This window comes from Zosterops lateralis (assembly GCF_965231275.1).
Source record: "Zosterops lateralis genome assembly, chromosome: 4".
Classification (NCBI taxonomy): Eukaryota; Metazoa; Chordata; class Aves; order Passeriformes; family Zosteropidae; genus Zosterops; species Zosterops lateralis.
Window position 1 is genome coordinate 67,846,784 of NC_139765.1, and position 16,138 is coordinate 67,862,921.

The following is a 16,138-nucleotide window of genomic DNA, read 5'->3' on the forward strand; positions in this document are numbered from 1 at the left end:
ACTTCTGCAGAGTTTGGCAGGCACAGATCTGTATAAAATGACTGCATGTTACCTCCCCCTAAAACTTCTGTTTGTCATCTAGATGAGACTGCGAGCATCTTTACACTGTTTGAAGCATATAATTAAGAATATATAGTATACAGTTGGCCCTTACTCAGCAAATGGTGATGATACAATTTAATCCTATGAACAAGCACCTGAACAACTGGAAATTTGTATTTTCAAATTTCTGTATATGATGGCTAGAGGCAGAAACTGCTTTTATGATGGAATAGAAAAGTGTCATGTACTATTCAGTGTAAAATTGATCTGAAGCATTTTTAATCTATCAACATTATCTCCCTCAACTCCCCAAAGGGAATATGCTTGTTAATTATCCTAGGAGATCAAAAAGGCATATTGAGTGAAAATTCTTTTAGAAGGGGAATCTTTAATTTAAGAGCCAAATAAAAGTCCCTGTCTGGTTATCTAAAATTGGGGGGAAAAGCAAAGTACATCTACAGGTATTTAAACTGTAAGGATATGGTATTTTGGGGGACTGGATCCTGTAGACCATACTTTTATATTGGGGATTGTTTCTGCACCAGTTCTGAACTTGGGACCAGTATTTTTGCTCTGCTACCTTTTATGGTTCTTCACTACAACTAAGCCCAAAGGAAGTAGGACAAGTTCCTGCAATTCTAACCTGCAATTCATTATCAGTGTTTGACAGCCTGGCTGAGCCGCCTGTGAATCCAGACTGGGCATCTGTCAGCATTTCACACAAGAGAATAACTCCAGCCTACCCACCTAAATGGACACTCCAGAGTGCACAGGGTCCCAGCAAACTGGTCCCATCACCAAATATGTGAGCATTCAACAAAGATAGCTGAGAAAGTGGTAAATTAATTTGTGGAGCCCACATGGAAGAGGTGGGAAACTATCTTCCAGGTTTAAACTAAGACTTTGTGTTTTTAAAGACAACACTCTGTAGTTTAGAAGAATTTATGAATCTATTGGAAGTTCCAGGGCATTATGTGTGTAAAGGAAGTGTGGCTAGATCATCACAACAGTTTAAGTTATGGCTAGAAACTTTAAAACAAAGAGGCAAGCTTTGTTAATTTTTTACCCTTTGAGGGTTCTACCCTATTTAAAGAGATTTCTACTCAAATTATACCTCTGATGAGGGTGAGAAACACTCATCCAAAAATCCTGCAGCATGGCAGGATCACGTATAGCCCAGCCCAGCCCTGAGTTAATGATCATCTATTTTGAATACAAAAAGGTGTTGAGAAGCAGGTTCAGCTATTGAGAAGCAGGTTCCAATGCTTCAAATGCTGGGCAAACCTGTTCTGACTCCAGGATCTTTCATCTGTGATGTTTCATCAATGTGTGACTCTTAATCTGCATAATCTTTAACTCGAGTAAGTTTTCATTCAAAAGTGAAGCTAAATAAAGACAGTAAGTAATAATTTAACAACTTAGCTCAGATTTAACATCCAAGAACAGATTGTAACCAAGCACCATTCCAATCTGACAGCAAAAGCAAGGCAAAGAAACACAAACAGCTTTATGTACACACACACAGAGTATCACAGAACTGGTCTGAAATAGGAACCAATTTCCAGGGGTTATGAGCTCCTTCAAATGTCCTTTTGTTTCAGTGGGAACTCTGCACACTGTTAATAAATTACTGATGCCATACAAACACCTATGTCCAAAAGTCAGCTGGTGATTCACCTAAAACTGTCCTCCCCCACCTCCCAAACAACAGCAATTGGTAACAAGAGCTTCTGTTTCCCCAGATTTAGCCAAGCTTCCCTTTATACGAAAAACATGAAGTACCAAATGAATACAGAATTTTAAGAGCTGAAAGAATAATTACTTTCATAAGGAACTCAGAGATGTGACATAAAAAAAAACAAGACTAAGTCTGCATATAAAATTATAGGTTGATGTTAATTATGTATATTAAAGTCACAGATGATGTCTAGTATGTAATCATGTTAAAAAACAGGTTTTAAGAAAGCTTTACTATGAAAATGAAATTTGGTGAAGTTAAATTAATTTTGTTGCTTTAGCGACTGAGAAAATATTACTTTAAATGCATTCAGAATTTCAAATTCTCAATATGTAAAATTTTCAAACCTTAAGTAGTGTGCTATAGCTGTTCTCTGAAATATTAGCCCTTAAACAAAAAAAATCCTTCTCCATTTTTTTATTTTTTTTTTTTTACATAAAGGATGAGAAGTGCTCCCAAAACAAAACCAATTTACAATTTTAAAAGGTTACAACAGATAAAAATGTACATTCCTTTTTCTTTGTGACTACATATTAAGCAAGACTGTGCCCAAATTCAGAGAATGCTCCATGTTTTTACTGCACAAGCATTGTGTGTTGCCACATTTACACTGGGGAGTCCGAAGGAGTAGCTCAGTGGCATCAATCTTCACATTATGAAAAATGGAAAGCAGTTGTTCAGCTGCACTCAGGCTGTCACCTCTTTGCACCTGGAATCCAGTGAGAACTCACCCTGACCTTTTGTGTTTGCCTGCAAAAGCTTCCCTACACTTTTGTATAAACCAACAGACACAAGGGATGAGCAGCTCTTCAGTTCTTTCACTGACTATAAAAAGCAGGTTCTCGTTAAATCAATAGTTTAATAGTTATGCTAAATACAGCTTATGCCACATTTCTTGCTTGATATTCAATATAATGCTTCTGGGTACCTCAGTCATCATCTTGCTGATTTCTTTTCTGTCAACAGAACAGGAGAGTTCAGAATATTAGGACACAGTTATCTGAAGTAAGAGCACTAATAAATCATGACAAGTGTTCCAGATACAATGGATTAGACAGTGACTGCATTTCTAAGTCATTTTTTGGAACAGTAAGAGATAACACTTCCAGCAAATGGAACAGAGCAATATCCACCCTCTCTCTCATCCCAAACAACAGGATTTTATTTCCAGTAAAGAACAAGATTTGCTTTGTCCATTAACTCTTGGAATATACAAGAACCAGAAAACATCTGGTGATGGCAAGAGTCAGTAATCCAGATGCAGGTAACCTCCCTTCCCTACCTTACAAAGATGTCATGTTTTCATGTCACTGTGCATTGAAAGAACAAAGAAGGAGGACTAAAAAAGGAACAACTCCTTCATGGCCTTTCCTAATATATTTGTCTTGTAATTTTTAAAGAAAAAAGTTTAAAACATTAAAAGTTAAAAGCATTAGCTCCAGGCCTTCAAAGAGCACATTTTCATTCATACTTACATTTCAGTAAGAAAGGAAACAGCTCAGTCCTACAGTGAGATTTGTCAAACTACATTCCTTGCTTCCCATAAAAATAAAATTTATTTAAGCCAAGTGAGAACAGTAAAAAGCTTGCTCTTCATCACTTCAGAAACAATTAACCCAACAATACACTGTGTGATGGCTTCATACATTGCTTTTTCTGTAATTATGTGCTCTTTGTCAGTAACAAAAGCAGAGATCCAGGGACTTTGGTGTTCCCATTTGACAAAAGTGGAAGGTCAGAGATTTTTTTCCTGTTACTTCTTACCAGTTTAAGAAAGTCAATCAATTTGTGAACGTCCTCTCCTGTGGAAAGGTCCACAAAGTCCTTGGGCAGTCGGTAGCTCAGGTAGGGACTGGGCTGGACAGTGACTTTGCTGTTTGTACAACGGAACACTGGATAATCCTTTGGAAGAGACACCAGAGACAAGAAGAGTGGACATGAATAAAGCCAGAAATGTTTCTGGGACTCCTCCATGAGACTGAGTCACGTTGCCAGTGAGTTTATTTGGCACTCACTCAACTGAACTCGCGCTTTCTAAAAATTGTATCTTTCTAATAAAACCTCTGCCCACTTAGGAGCAATTTAAAATGTCAAACATGTTAAATAGTCAAATAACGGGTTTCATTACCTCACTCTAAAGTTTCCACAGTGCATCAGTTATTAATGTATTTAATAAATTCAAGCTTATGACAGTGCTGTAATAATGCAGCTATAAGGAACTTTGGGCAATAGTATCGAGATACATATCTGGATAGAGAAAAATCTTTTTGATAGAATCCCTAAACTTGTCTTCGCAGTTTCCTTGTATGAATACATTTTCAACCATAACCTTACTGAAATTATAATTTAAGCTTTCCAACAATTTACTTACTGAAGGAAAAAAACACTTCTATAAAAGAGACAAAAATATCTCTAAATGCTCAATTGTAGCAACAGGTTTTGGGGAATGATATAATTTTCAGTTCAACCCATTGACATGCCATGCACTTGCCAGCTGTACAGCAATAAACAACTTCATTTTACAAGAGATCAGCAACTTTGCACCAGATTCTGTGACTAGATGTAAGATGAAACGTGAAGACAAGTTATTCTACTTTTCATCCAGGATTGCACTACAGAAAACAGTGTAAAGCATCTGGCAATGAGAAAAAGAAATCCCAAAATCGAAATTCATGTGTCCCACAGCCAGCTGTAGAATTGGGAATGTGTTTTAACAAAGGAGACAGCTGTTAGCAGGAGGGTTTTTATGGAATGGGTTTTTATACAGCAACAGCCCCACAGTGAGACAGAGGCAAAGGCCTGAAGGACAGCCTGGAGTGGGGTTTCCCTGTCATGTGTTATGGAAAGGGTCACAGGACTAAAGAAACTCTCAGATGTTCAAATCAGCTCAATGAAGTTTGTAATTTCAGTGACCTCTAATGCAGTTCAACAGCTAGGAAATGAAGAAAAGCCCACACTGGCCAGCCAACTCTCCTCAGAAAACAGCCAAGTGTTTCCCAAGATCCATTACCACACCACTTTCAATCTCCTACCCAGCTGTCCAAAGACTTGTTAAGATGTGAGGACTCTGTCTCAAGATGCAGTGAGAAAAAAAAGCTGGAATACAAAAAATGAAGACTATTCCTCCCTTTGTGCATTACGGGGAAGTTACTTGTTTTTACAGAGGAAATGCTGCTTGGAAGAGGGATGGAAAAACCTTGTTCTGCAAGTCCTGGGAGTTCAACCAGAGGACAAGGCTTTGCTAAGGGTATTCCAGATGAGGAAGAGACACAAGTTAAGGTCCTGTTTGTCTCCCCCCAAGCATAAAACTGGAGATGTGGGAAACTGCATGACATATCAAGAACCAAGTAGAAATTTAAATAATTATAGAGAAAAGTAATAGATTTTAAGAAAAACTGAAAGGAATGCATCAAAACTGTGTAAAAGCAAGTTTCAGGGGATCTTCTTTGCAATGGGGGCCAAAGCTGCAACATGGGCTTGCGCTTTTTGAACTAAAAATTCCCTTGAAGGCATCTAAAACTAGCAGGTGATACTTGTTGAGATTAACTACTAAGGTAGATTCTACTTACAATGAGTTCACATTTCACAGGAGTTCCACTTACTTTAATGGGATTTGCATCACAATTTGATTGTAACAGCAAAAGAAAGAAAAAAATAAGGCCATAAATCCTGTTGGATATTATTCAGCCTCCCTCACCTGTTCTGTTGCTTCCCCTTCACTCTGGTCTCCTTTCAAGTTCTTTCCAGAGGTGAGTTCTTCCCATGTAAAGAGCAGGGAGTCTGTTACTTCACCAAATGGGTTAAAATCTATTAACCAAATCTTACCCTGCAAAGGAACCACAGACAAATTAAAACAAACCATAGAACTAAAACAAGGCAAAACAGGAAAAAAAAAATCCAACCAAAAATATATATAATTAGATTATTGTAGTATGATTGGTCTTTAGGTGAAAGATGTCAAAATTGAAACTACCTGGTTTTAAGTACTTAAAATATTCTAACATCCTTCACCTTATAGACTTCTATATCACAGCAAGCTACGATGTATTAACTTACTTTGATTATTTTTTTTAAACAGAAGGTAAGACAGAGCTCAAATGAACTAAATGTAGATCTGTGCCAGATGCTTTCAGGTGAGCCCACAGAAGTTCTGGCTAATTCCCATGATCCACCAAGATCCCCAGAGAGAATGAACAAGGAACAGGGGAGAGTCCCAACCAAAAACCCCAAAAAAACCCCAAACCCAAACCAAACAAGCAAAAAAAACCCAAACAACCTAAACAGGGATTTTGCTTTCCATGAAAAACCACCTCAGCAATGCTGTATCATCCAGCAGTCTACAAAGCTGCTATTCTTGGTCTTCGAAGGGGCCCTAAAAACAGAGCAGGATCTGCAAAATGCTAGTGGAGCTCATGAAAGCTCAAAGATCCTGTACAGACATAGATTAATAAAGAATAAATTAAAGGCATTTTTAATATAGCCATTACTAGTAGTCCACACTAGATTCTACCTCATCTCTAACACATCTGTGTTCCAAACAGCTGTGGTAGTGTGCACAACAGCACAACTGCTTTACAACTGAAAAATGAAAGCAGAGACTAACAAGATATATAAGAAATAACAGACATGTGGGGGAGGAAGAAATAGTTTGTGTTCCTTGAGTCACTTCAAGATACAACCCCCAGCACAGGGGCATCTTCTCTTGCCCAAGGAAGTATTAACTATTCTAATAAAACAAAACATTGTAATAAATTATAAGGAAATATGACTACAACTGCTAGTAAAAATTTGCAAAACCAGTATTACATCTGGAAAAATCAGTTCTCTCAAACAGAGAAGGAAAAAGTTGCAGTAACATAAGCAGGGCTGACGAGTTTTATTGTGTTTATTACAAAGATCAGTTGGAATTGGAAAACAAACCTGAAGACTGTCTAGCTACTAAACATTCATTTTTGCTTTCTCTTCTTTTCCTTCATTTCTGAAAGATCTTCTCTCTTTAAAAGATCTTGCCTATCTTGATACAAACAGCAAATCCATTCAATTATTTCCACTACAGCCATCTGGTTTCTAACACTCAAAGATGCTTTTGAGGCGTTGGCAGAGAGTAACATGGAGACTGCCTCTGCCACCCACAGCACCCGAGCTGTCCCACAGGGACTGACACACTCTGCAAGGGATGGAAACCTGTGAGATACAGAGCAGAAAGCTTCTGGTGCCTCTGTTACCATCCACAGCGAGCTCCTGGTGCAGGTGTGGGGAGTCCCAGCAGAGATGAAACCAGTGGTTATGAGTTGCAAACTGGAGCAGGGCCAGCAGCCCAGCAGGGAGTGTGTGGTTGCACAGAGGCTTTCACAGGTGTCTCTCTCAGGGCAGGTCCATGGGGTGCACCTCTCACAGAACACATTTGAAGAAGCCAAAGCACAGAAACAACAGTGCTGAAACCAGACAGCTATAAAGGAAACTACAAACTGGGGGACACAGACCTGAGTAGTTTTTTATTTGTTCTGGAAGGGTGAGCAAGCCCAGATCTGCATGGTTGAGTTGCAACACCTCTGCACCAATATTGGCACCATCAGAGCACAGAGCCAACGGGGCAAGCTCTGCTGTCATTTCCCATCTCTGGTCCTCCTAAAAGGCTGTCACAAATTCTCATGATAAACAATCTTTAACTTTTGCTAATGGGGGTGTCTTGTTAGCTCCAAGGCAGCACGAGGAGGAATCTGTGGGTTTAGATTCATTCTATCACTCCAGAAAAACAAGCTAATGAACCAATTTAATCACAGACAGAAGCAATGGCTGGCAAGATTCATTCTGCAGTTCAGAGAATCTTTCCTTGCATCAGAAACATTTATACTTAATATTTCCCCACGAAAGGCTTTCACAGAAATTCCTCTTCACCCCAAATACATCCAGCTCAGCTTTTTCACAGGAACATTAAGATCATTTCTCTAGAGAATAAATGTACCCTGGAAAAAACTGAAAATTGATTTAGAGACTACTGAAAGCAACATGTTTTTTGTGAGCACCCAGCAGTGCTTCTCCACCTCTGCAGACAGCAGTGCACCATCTACAGCAACAGCTGTTTCCTTGAGATGGTCTTAAATCTGCCCTGAGCTTTGCTAGCTGCAAATTGATGAGAAGTGGCAAAACAAACTAAATATCTCTTTTCAGGGCTCATTAAAAGGAGTGTATATAACCCTGGGTCAGTAACCAAACTGCCTTTTCTTAAGATTAAATTCTCTCTCAAGTCTTACATGCAATGTCATGATTTAAATACAGTTTCAGATAACTTGCACTGTGTATCTAAAAAGCAGTAGTAAGGCTAATTATCTGCTATCTTTTGCCTGCTATTAGTAACCTTTGCCATACAAGAGCACAGAAATGCATAAACCAGGAAAAAAAAGTTGTGTGTAAGTGGAAAAAAATGCCCTAACTTGTACTACACAGTGTTTTCTTCTCATTCTAAAAGAGGGACTCAATAGATTTACCATCAGCTTCATGCTTTGTTTTACTAAGACATTAAGCAGCAGGGTGCTGAAAGGAAGTGCCCAAGACAAAGCCTGTTGTTTAAAGGAAGTTAAAGATAGGTAAAATGCAAACTCAACTGTCACATCTCCCTAACTCCAGCTGCACCTTCCTGCACAGTGACAATGCTCACAAGGCACAGACAAAAGCACTGCTCTGCTCCTTAACAAGAGCAGTGAGCCAGCAGTGGTCTGCAGGCACTCCCTGCATTGCTCTGTCTTACCACAGTGACTTGTCTTGAACTTGGTTTGTTGTTCACACTTGGCAGACAGCAAAGAGCAACAGCAGAGTCGACTCTCAGGCTTTTGTGAACTCTCACCTCCAACTCAGTGAGCAGGACCTGTGGCAGCCAACTCCAGACAGTCTCTAAAGCAACTGAAGTGAGCACGGGGAGGGGGCTGCTGTCACTTACAACCATAACAACAACCTGCTTCTCCAAGCTGCATATTTAGAGTTGAAAGGATTTCAAACAAGCAGACAGTGAACATTTCTCTCCTTCTGTAGGTGAGGTTGCTGTGCAACCAGCCTGATGAGGAGCACGGGCTCTGGAAATTAATCATGCTCACAATATTCTTTTGCTGCCTGTAACTCACACGCCAAGGGAGCGATGAATAACTCAGTTGCAAACCACAATGGTACGTGTGAAAGGAGGAGCATCTGACACACAAAGGGCTATCTGGCAGTTTACAAGACCTGAGGGTAAGAAGGCAGTGAGAGAAATCTACAAACAGATATATTTTATCTCGACAGATGAAAAAACACTGCTCATTTGAGATCCCACAGGCTGAAACCTTTTACTTAAATAATCTGTCTTCATGCCTCAGCTATGAGGCAGAGCACCCAACGGCAGAATCTGGTTCAATGCTCAAGTGCTGCTCCTCATTTTCCCTGACAGCATCCTCACGTCTGTCAATCTGAGCCTGGGCAGGTAATTTCCATTACAGCAAAGCTGCTCTAGCCTACAGCTTTGTTTTAGGTACCTATATTAAAAGTTGGGCTGAGAAATGGTACAGTTGTTGTTTTCCACATGAGACACATTCCTGTTTTGTAAACTATGGCATGATTTACTGTTACACAATCACAAAATAGTTCAGCAACATTCAAAACAAGAATCAGGACTTACTCCCAATACACTCAACTCTAATAAAGACTTTCTCCAATCAAGCCTTTCAAGCACAATTCATCTGACCAAATATTTCTCTCCACTTACACTAGGAGAAGTCAAGGTTACTAACTCTGATATTGGCACCTTCATAAAACTACTTAGGCTGAAAAGTCCTTTAAGATCATTGAGCCCAACCCTTAGCCCAGCACCTCTGTGTTTAACACCAAACCACACTCCTAAGCACTAAACCCACATGTCTTTCAAATAGTTGAGGTGGGATGTTTCTCCCCATCTCCATCACTATCTGAATGTAGAGGGCTCTGATCTGCCCAACTCTCAGAACCACTGCTGCAGCAGCTTGAGAAGAAAAAAAGTGGCTTCTATCTGTCACAAACTGGGCACACCACATTCATACCCTCTTTTGACAATTATCCCTTCCTATCCTAGACATCCAGATACCATCCAGAACCATTTTCTAATCTCACAAGGATAATTTGAAGAAAGACTAAGGATAATTCTGATATGTTCAAATGCTGCAGTGAAAAAACACACAAGGAAAAAGAAAAAAAGCCCAAGGAAATATCTGTCATAAAAGAAAATGCCCCAAACCTGTTTGTGTGTTTGAAAGCTGTTTGGACCATGCCCTTAATGAAGACCTAATCACAGAATATGCTGAGCTGGAAGAGACCCACAAGGCCACTGAGTCCAACCCCTGGCCCTGCACAGGACAGCCCCACGAATCCCATCATGTGCCTGAGAACACCACCCATAACCACACAGCCCTGAACTGGTCAAGCAGTAGGACTTGATGACCATTGTAGGTCCCCTTCCAGCTGAAATAGTCTATTCTACTCTAAATTACTGCAGCAAGGACTCTCATGTCATAACAAAAACTAAGCTGCCCCCTGTAGATTCACACAACTGAGAAAACTGCAGATGAAGCCTAAGTTCTGTGCTTCAGAACAGGCAACTTCTCTGGAAGATATTAATTAAATAATTACATCACTGGCACAGACATATTTACACCCCTAATCCTATTATTCTCCTACTGTAGACAGCATTTAACATAGAAAAAGAGCAGTGGAACAGAATAACATTACAAATAGGTTTTGCTTGGTGTTTTCTTGTTTAGTTAGGGGTTTTATTTCGGTGGTGGTTTTTTGTTTGTTTGTTTGGGTTTTTTTTGCCAGGATCACTTCTAAGAAGACAAAGCTATCACTTATTTGATCTTTGTAGCATTTCAAGTTTTTACATAAGAAACAATTATATACAACCTATTGTTCACTTACCCTGCTGTCTCTGTACACATCAAAAACAACTGAAAAGGAGAAAAAAAAGTTAATTGTAAAAGACATATAATTTCACAGGAGAAGTCTAAATCTGAATAGATACTTGTGTACACAGCACAATCTGCAAAGTCCATATGTCTAAAGAGCTGCAAGTCAGAATTGGGTACACTTCTAAGAGGGAGCTGAAATGTTTCAAGAACTCCTGTTAATGCACTGGAAAATCAGCTGCTTGCTTTTTCCATTTAATGCTTGTTTCTTCTGTTGATTTTTCTCCCATGAAGAATATTGGATAAACTCTTAGCCCAGAGAGCTTATCTTTGACATTACTGCTGTTTTGTTTACAGCAGAACAGAGACAGTTCAGGGCAGGATCAAGACTCCATTGTGTTGGACACTGCACAAACAGTTAATAAGAGAAAGTTCCTGCTCCACAGACATTAGGATTTCAGCAGCTAACAAGACAAACAGGTTGTAGGAACAAAGAGGTTGGTGGCAGTGAAATGGCCATGTTTGATGTCACCCAAAATAGACATAGCACACCTAATATCAACAACTCCTTCAAACAACCCCCTTGCCATCAGTGACTGACTCAAAGCTGCCTTGCCTGGCTCTACCTCTGTTCCCCCCCTTGGCTTAATTAAACATGACTCTGTATCTGCAGCTTTCCATCAGCTTCTGTTCTGTGTGGTTAAACAAACCTTTGAGTTGTCTTTCTATTGAGCTAGGGAAATCAACAGGGAAGCATTCAGGCATGGTTACATACAAAAGTTGTACCAGTTTTCCCAGGAAGGGAAAAGAAAAAAAATTAAAAGATTCAGAAAAGCTTCAGAAAAATGCTATATTGTTACTCCCTTCACTAATAAAGGAATATTTCAGCTAAGAGATTTCCCAATACATGAGGATAAACTAAACTCAGGATATGACTGCAGAACACTTGAGTCTCAGGAAGCTGCCTGTCAGGAACAGGGATGTTGACTGATCACATCCATGCATGTAAAACTTCATCTGACATTTCATGTGAAGTTGGCTGGGCTAAGGGCAAACCACAACTCCACAAGGCCAAAGCCAGTCACGTAGCTGGTTTTTACCATGCAGCCTAAGAATCCACACAGCTTTAGCACAGGCTGGGCTGCGTCAATGCCAAAGTCACTCCAGGATTAAGTGCTCTGCTCTCCCAGGAACACAAGCCCTCAGTGGCTAAGCCAGTCATCAATGCAAAGGGGGGGTACAGGAACCCCAGGATTTCTCCTCCAGCTGTTCAACTGAAGTTAGTGCCTGCACCACATCCTCTCCTTAGTCACATCCCAAAGATATCTCCTGCAACTGAGGGTTTCTCTAGTGAGGCCTGTCAGGCTAAAGCAAAGCCCGTGGCAACCACGGAGGTGAATGGACTTACTGGGATTCACACAGCTGGAATTCAGACTGATTGCACTCTGATCACTGGTTCAGGACAGTCACAAACACTGAACAAGAAGAAAACCTGAACTGCTCCCTCCCCTTAGGGATCACCTCAGAACAGGAGTGTTCTGTGCCAGTGAGACTTCAGTGAAACTTCACCAGAAACTGCTCTAAACAGAGGGGAAAGCCATAGCCCAGCTCTGCACTATGGACATCTCCAGAGTACTGCTCTTACTGGGCTCTTATCAAAGGTATTTAGAAGGTTCTAACATAATTTAGAAGTATTTATAAAGCATTCACCCATCTGTTATCCTACTGCTCTGACTCTGCAATGCTTCAGCTGCTCTGACTCAACTCTTCCATCTGGAGATGGTACCAGACCAACTGGAAAAAGCAGAGCAAACAGCATCAAAATCCCCAATGAAACAAGAAGTCAGGAAAAAAGCTGTAATACCTTTCCTTTTAAAAGCAAACAAACAAGCAAACCCAGATTTTTCTTGTTAACAACACATATGCTACCAAGCAGTGGATCAAGGGAGATGATGGGGGATAAATGCAATGTGGTAAAAAAAAAAAAAAAAAACACCCACAAAAACGCAGAAAACATTTTCTGCATGGCATTTCTCCACAGATGGACCAGCATTTCGTGCCTAAGAATAAAAGGTTAACAAACCTTCATCCCAGAAGGTTACCCTGAAACCTCCTTTTCCCTCAAGGCAATTCAGATGGCACCCTTTACATAAGATGACATTTCAGACCTTTCACTTCACCAGACAGCGGTTTCAGAGCCTAAACCTAGGCATCAATTTCCAAAAATAATGCCCTGAATTCTTATCTATCAGTTGATTACATACCAGCTAAAATTACATTGGAACACAGAGGAAAATTAAAAGGCAGTAATCAGAATGCCAGATCTATATGACTGATTTAACTTCAAAATGTAATGGACTTATTAAATTAGTGTACTATTCGATTGGTCTTCTCCAAGCAGCAGCCCATGAGAACTTCTCTGGACTGAAACAGAGCAGCTTTGCAGAGTCAAATTATTAACAATTTCAATACAACAGAGACTGGCACATGAAGGTACCTTTCTCAGACAGTTAGAAAGGACAGATCTATTTGCCCTGGTGTCTCAGTAAAACAATTAATGATGTTAAAAACCCACCTAGAGGCTGAATTTTCAAAGCTTTAGAGATGACAATAAAACTGCCAGAAAATTCTCATGTTTATGGGTTTTACTATGCTGAGCTTTGGTCCATGCCAGACCTAATTTAAATTTCTTTATCACGTTTTTCACCACTATTGATCACCCATCACAATGCAACACCATTCAATTCTCACTAAACCACGTTAGAAAACTACTTCAAATCAAATTTGCAAAGGACTTCCCATTTAAAGAACAAGACAATTTACTTGGACTGATTGGGTGTATCAAATACTGTGGCCTTTATTCAAAGGTTTTGGCACCTAACCTGGTGTGCATTGATATTCTAGGAAAAATAATTAAAACTTCTTCCAAAGAAACTTAAAAATCCTTTATTCAAGGAATACATCAATAATTTCCCAGCAAACATCTGACAACATCATTATTAATAAGTATTCCTCTCACTACTGAATGTCTTTTGTCAAGGATCTCCTACCTCGCTTTTCTGGTATAAAAATCATTTTCAAATATAAGGGGGAAAGCCTTAAAAAAAAAAAGTTATTATGCCTTCTGAAGGGATCTCTCACTCATTTCTTGTGTCTTTTTGAATAGCTCCAGCCTATTCCTTCAGGATTTTTTAGTTGCCAATGTAATTCCAAACCCTTGCTGCTGAATGTGCTGTAGCCACAAAGAGCTTTCAGACTCTCCCAAGCTAAAGAGAATCAAGTCCAGTGAAAACAAGAGCAATGAAGAGAGAGATGCAGACCCACAGATACCCTCAAGATACTTACAGTCTTCATCCAAGAATTTATACTGTATATGTTTCTTGAAAAACTCCTGTATGGATCTACAGATCTCCTCATGTTGCTTAGAGATATGATCGTAGTACTGGGTGTAGTCCCTCTGTGATATACCTGTCAATAATTTCAGGTAATTATAATGAGTTCTAGGCATGCAAAACCAAAAACAAACAAAAACAAACAAACAAACAAACAAACAAACAAAAACAAAAAAAAAAAAAAAAAAAAAAAAAAACCACAACAACAACAACAACCAGGAAAAAAGCAGTTATCAGATACAGAAGATGGGGTTTTCCCAAGTGTCTACCATTATTAGCTTACTGTTTGGCTTTATTCTGTTATACCTAAAGTACTTCCATTAGGAATCTCTTCCTCGAGCAGCTCTGTCCTAAATTTTGTGAACCTCATTTTATACATACGCACTTGGACTATTTTAAAGTGAATTTCAGGAGGAAACTTTGCCTTGTGTTTAAGTTTCCAGCTCACATCTTTTCCTTTCAGTTTTATTCCCTTTGGTTGCTCTGGTCAAAAACTTTGTTCTGCACATCACACATAGGGACCACAATTTGGAACCATTAAATGCCAGGAGTGAAGGCTAAGCTTGCACATTAGCAAATATGATCCTTGGATATCACAAATTCTCATTTAACTGATTTTTTTTTTAAAGTGGAATAACATGTGCCTGTTTGATAAGGCACTGCAGGTGAAACCCTAAACCCCCAAATCAGTGGGATGGCATCAGGCCAGTACCTTAGTGCTCCCATTTGTTCCCTCAAGGGCTTTCTTGCCTATGTAGACAAACCATCCCTCCTACAAGTTCTTAATTTCATACATTTACCTACAAGGCACTGGCTTAAGATGACATCAACAGGATTATACACTTGCATGCATCCTGAATGACAAGAGTTCTCATACAGGATGTGCCAACATTAAACACTGCAATACCCTGCTTGACAAATGTCAAATCCAAGACCTGCCCCATCACTGCAGAATGAGTAATTCAGGCTATTTACATACAAAGAGACAGAATTCCCCAAGGAAGATGTATCAGTGATGTCAGTTTGCTGCTTTAACCACAGATAAAATACAGAGTTTTACTGTAAGACAGTGCTGACTCTGCCAAAGATGTGCTCTTTTTAAAAAAGTTCATATAAGAAGTTTATTTTGTCAGTGGAACTTTGAAATTTTAATACCACTGCACAGCTTAACTTGAGTCTAAAAAACAAGAAAACAAAAGATGATGGCATCTAAGGGGATGCAGATGTGTAACTGGAAAATCATTCACTATACTGCAAGTATCATTCCTTAGTTTGACTGACAGACTTATTAGTTTTAAGAGTATGGGAACATACTGTGAGAAATCTTGGAACTATCTTCAGGAATGCAGCTGGAGTGCTAACTAAAAAAATCCCATACTGGCAGATCTACTAGGTTTCAAAACCTGGTCATGAAATGTACAGAGTGCTTAATTAGCCAGTGTACAAATGCTTTGAGGTACTTGAAAATAAATATTACTACATATATATATATATATATATATATTCTATAATAAATCTGCATTCTAATGTTTTAGAGGTTATTACAGCAATGTGTATCTCTGGCAGTTGTGGTGTTCCAGCATCAAAAAGCAGGACAGGATTCAGGTCTCCTCCCTTCAAAAATCTCTGTCAGGAGCCATTAAGCAACACAGACTCTATGGGAAATCTCTGCTATTAGGAAGACAAACTCTGTTACAGAGAGCTGTAGTTCACTTGCAACTGGCAAAAATGGAGAGAAAGGGGGAAGATGAGTATAGGAACATCAGAAGGAACAGCCAAATAAAAGGGCTTAGGAGAATGGTGTGTGTTGACAGCACCTGGATTAGCACAGCTCAGGTATCTGTGTGCATCTCCATAGGAAAGCCAGATCAGAAAACCAAGAACAGGGAGTGTGCTCCTAAAGGTTCACAGAGGTGGGGCTGGATGGAGCAACAAACTGCTGACAGCTCCCAACAGGTACAACAAGGCACAGCCAGAACAAGCCCACATTAGCCATGCTAAGACAGGACAAACAGTGAGAACTACATAACCAATATCCCTGGCCTTCCATACCATCACAA

At 39.6% G+C, this 16,138-nt stretch overlaps 1 protein-coding gene and 1 long non-coding RNA gene across 2 annotated transcripts in view; one reads left to right on the top strand and one right to left on the bottom strand.

Moving 5' to 3' along the window:
- Positions 1-16,138, top strand: part of LOC310909031 — a 264,699-nt gene that overhangs the window by 108,412 nt on the left and 140,149 nt on the right. The window lies entirely within an intron of this gene.
- Positions 1,446-16,138, bottom strand: part of CDC123 (cell division cycle 123) — a 31,840-nt gene continuing 17,147 nt past the window's right edge. The window contains exons 9-13 of the mRNA XM_083858761.1: positions 14,032-14,154; positions 10,700-10,728; positions 5,478-5,606; positions 3,545-3,682; positions 1,446-2,736 (exon numbers count right to left, since the gene is read on the bottom strand). Coding sequence (XP_083714887.1) covers positions 2,710-2,736; positions 3,545-3,682; positions 5,478-5,606; positions 10,700-10,728; positions 14,032-14,154 — 446 coding nt within the window. The 3' untranslated portion in view covers positions 1,446-2,709. The remainder of the gene's footprint in view (positions 2,737-3,544; positions 3,683-5,477; positions 5,607-10,699; positions 10,729-14,031; positions 14,155-16,138) is intronic.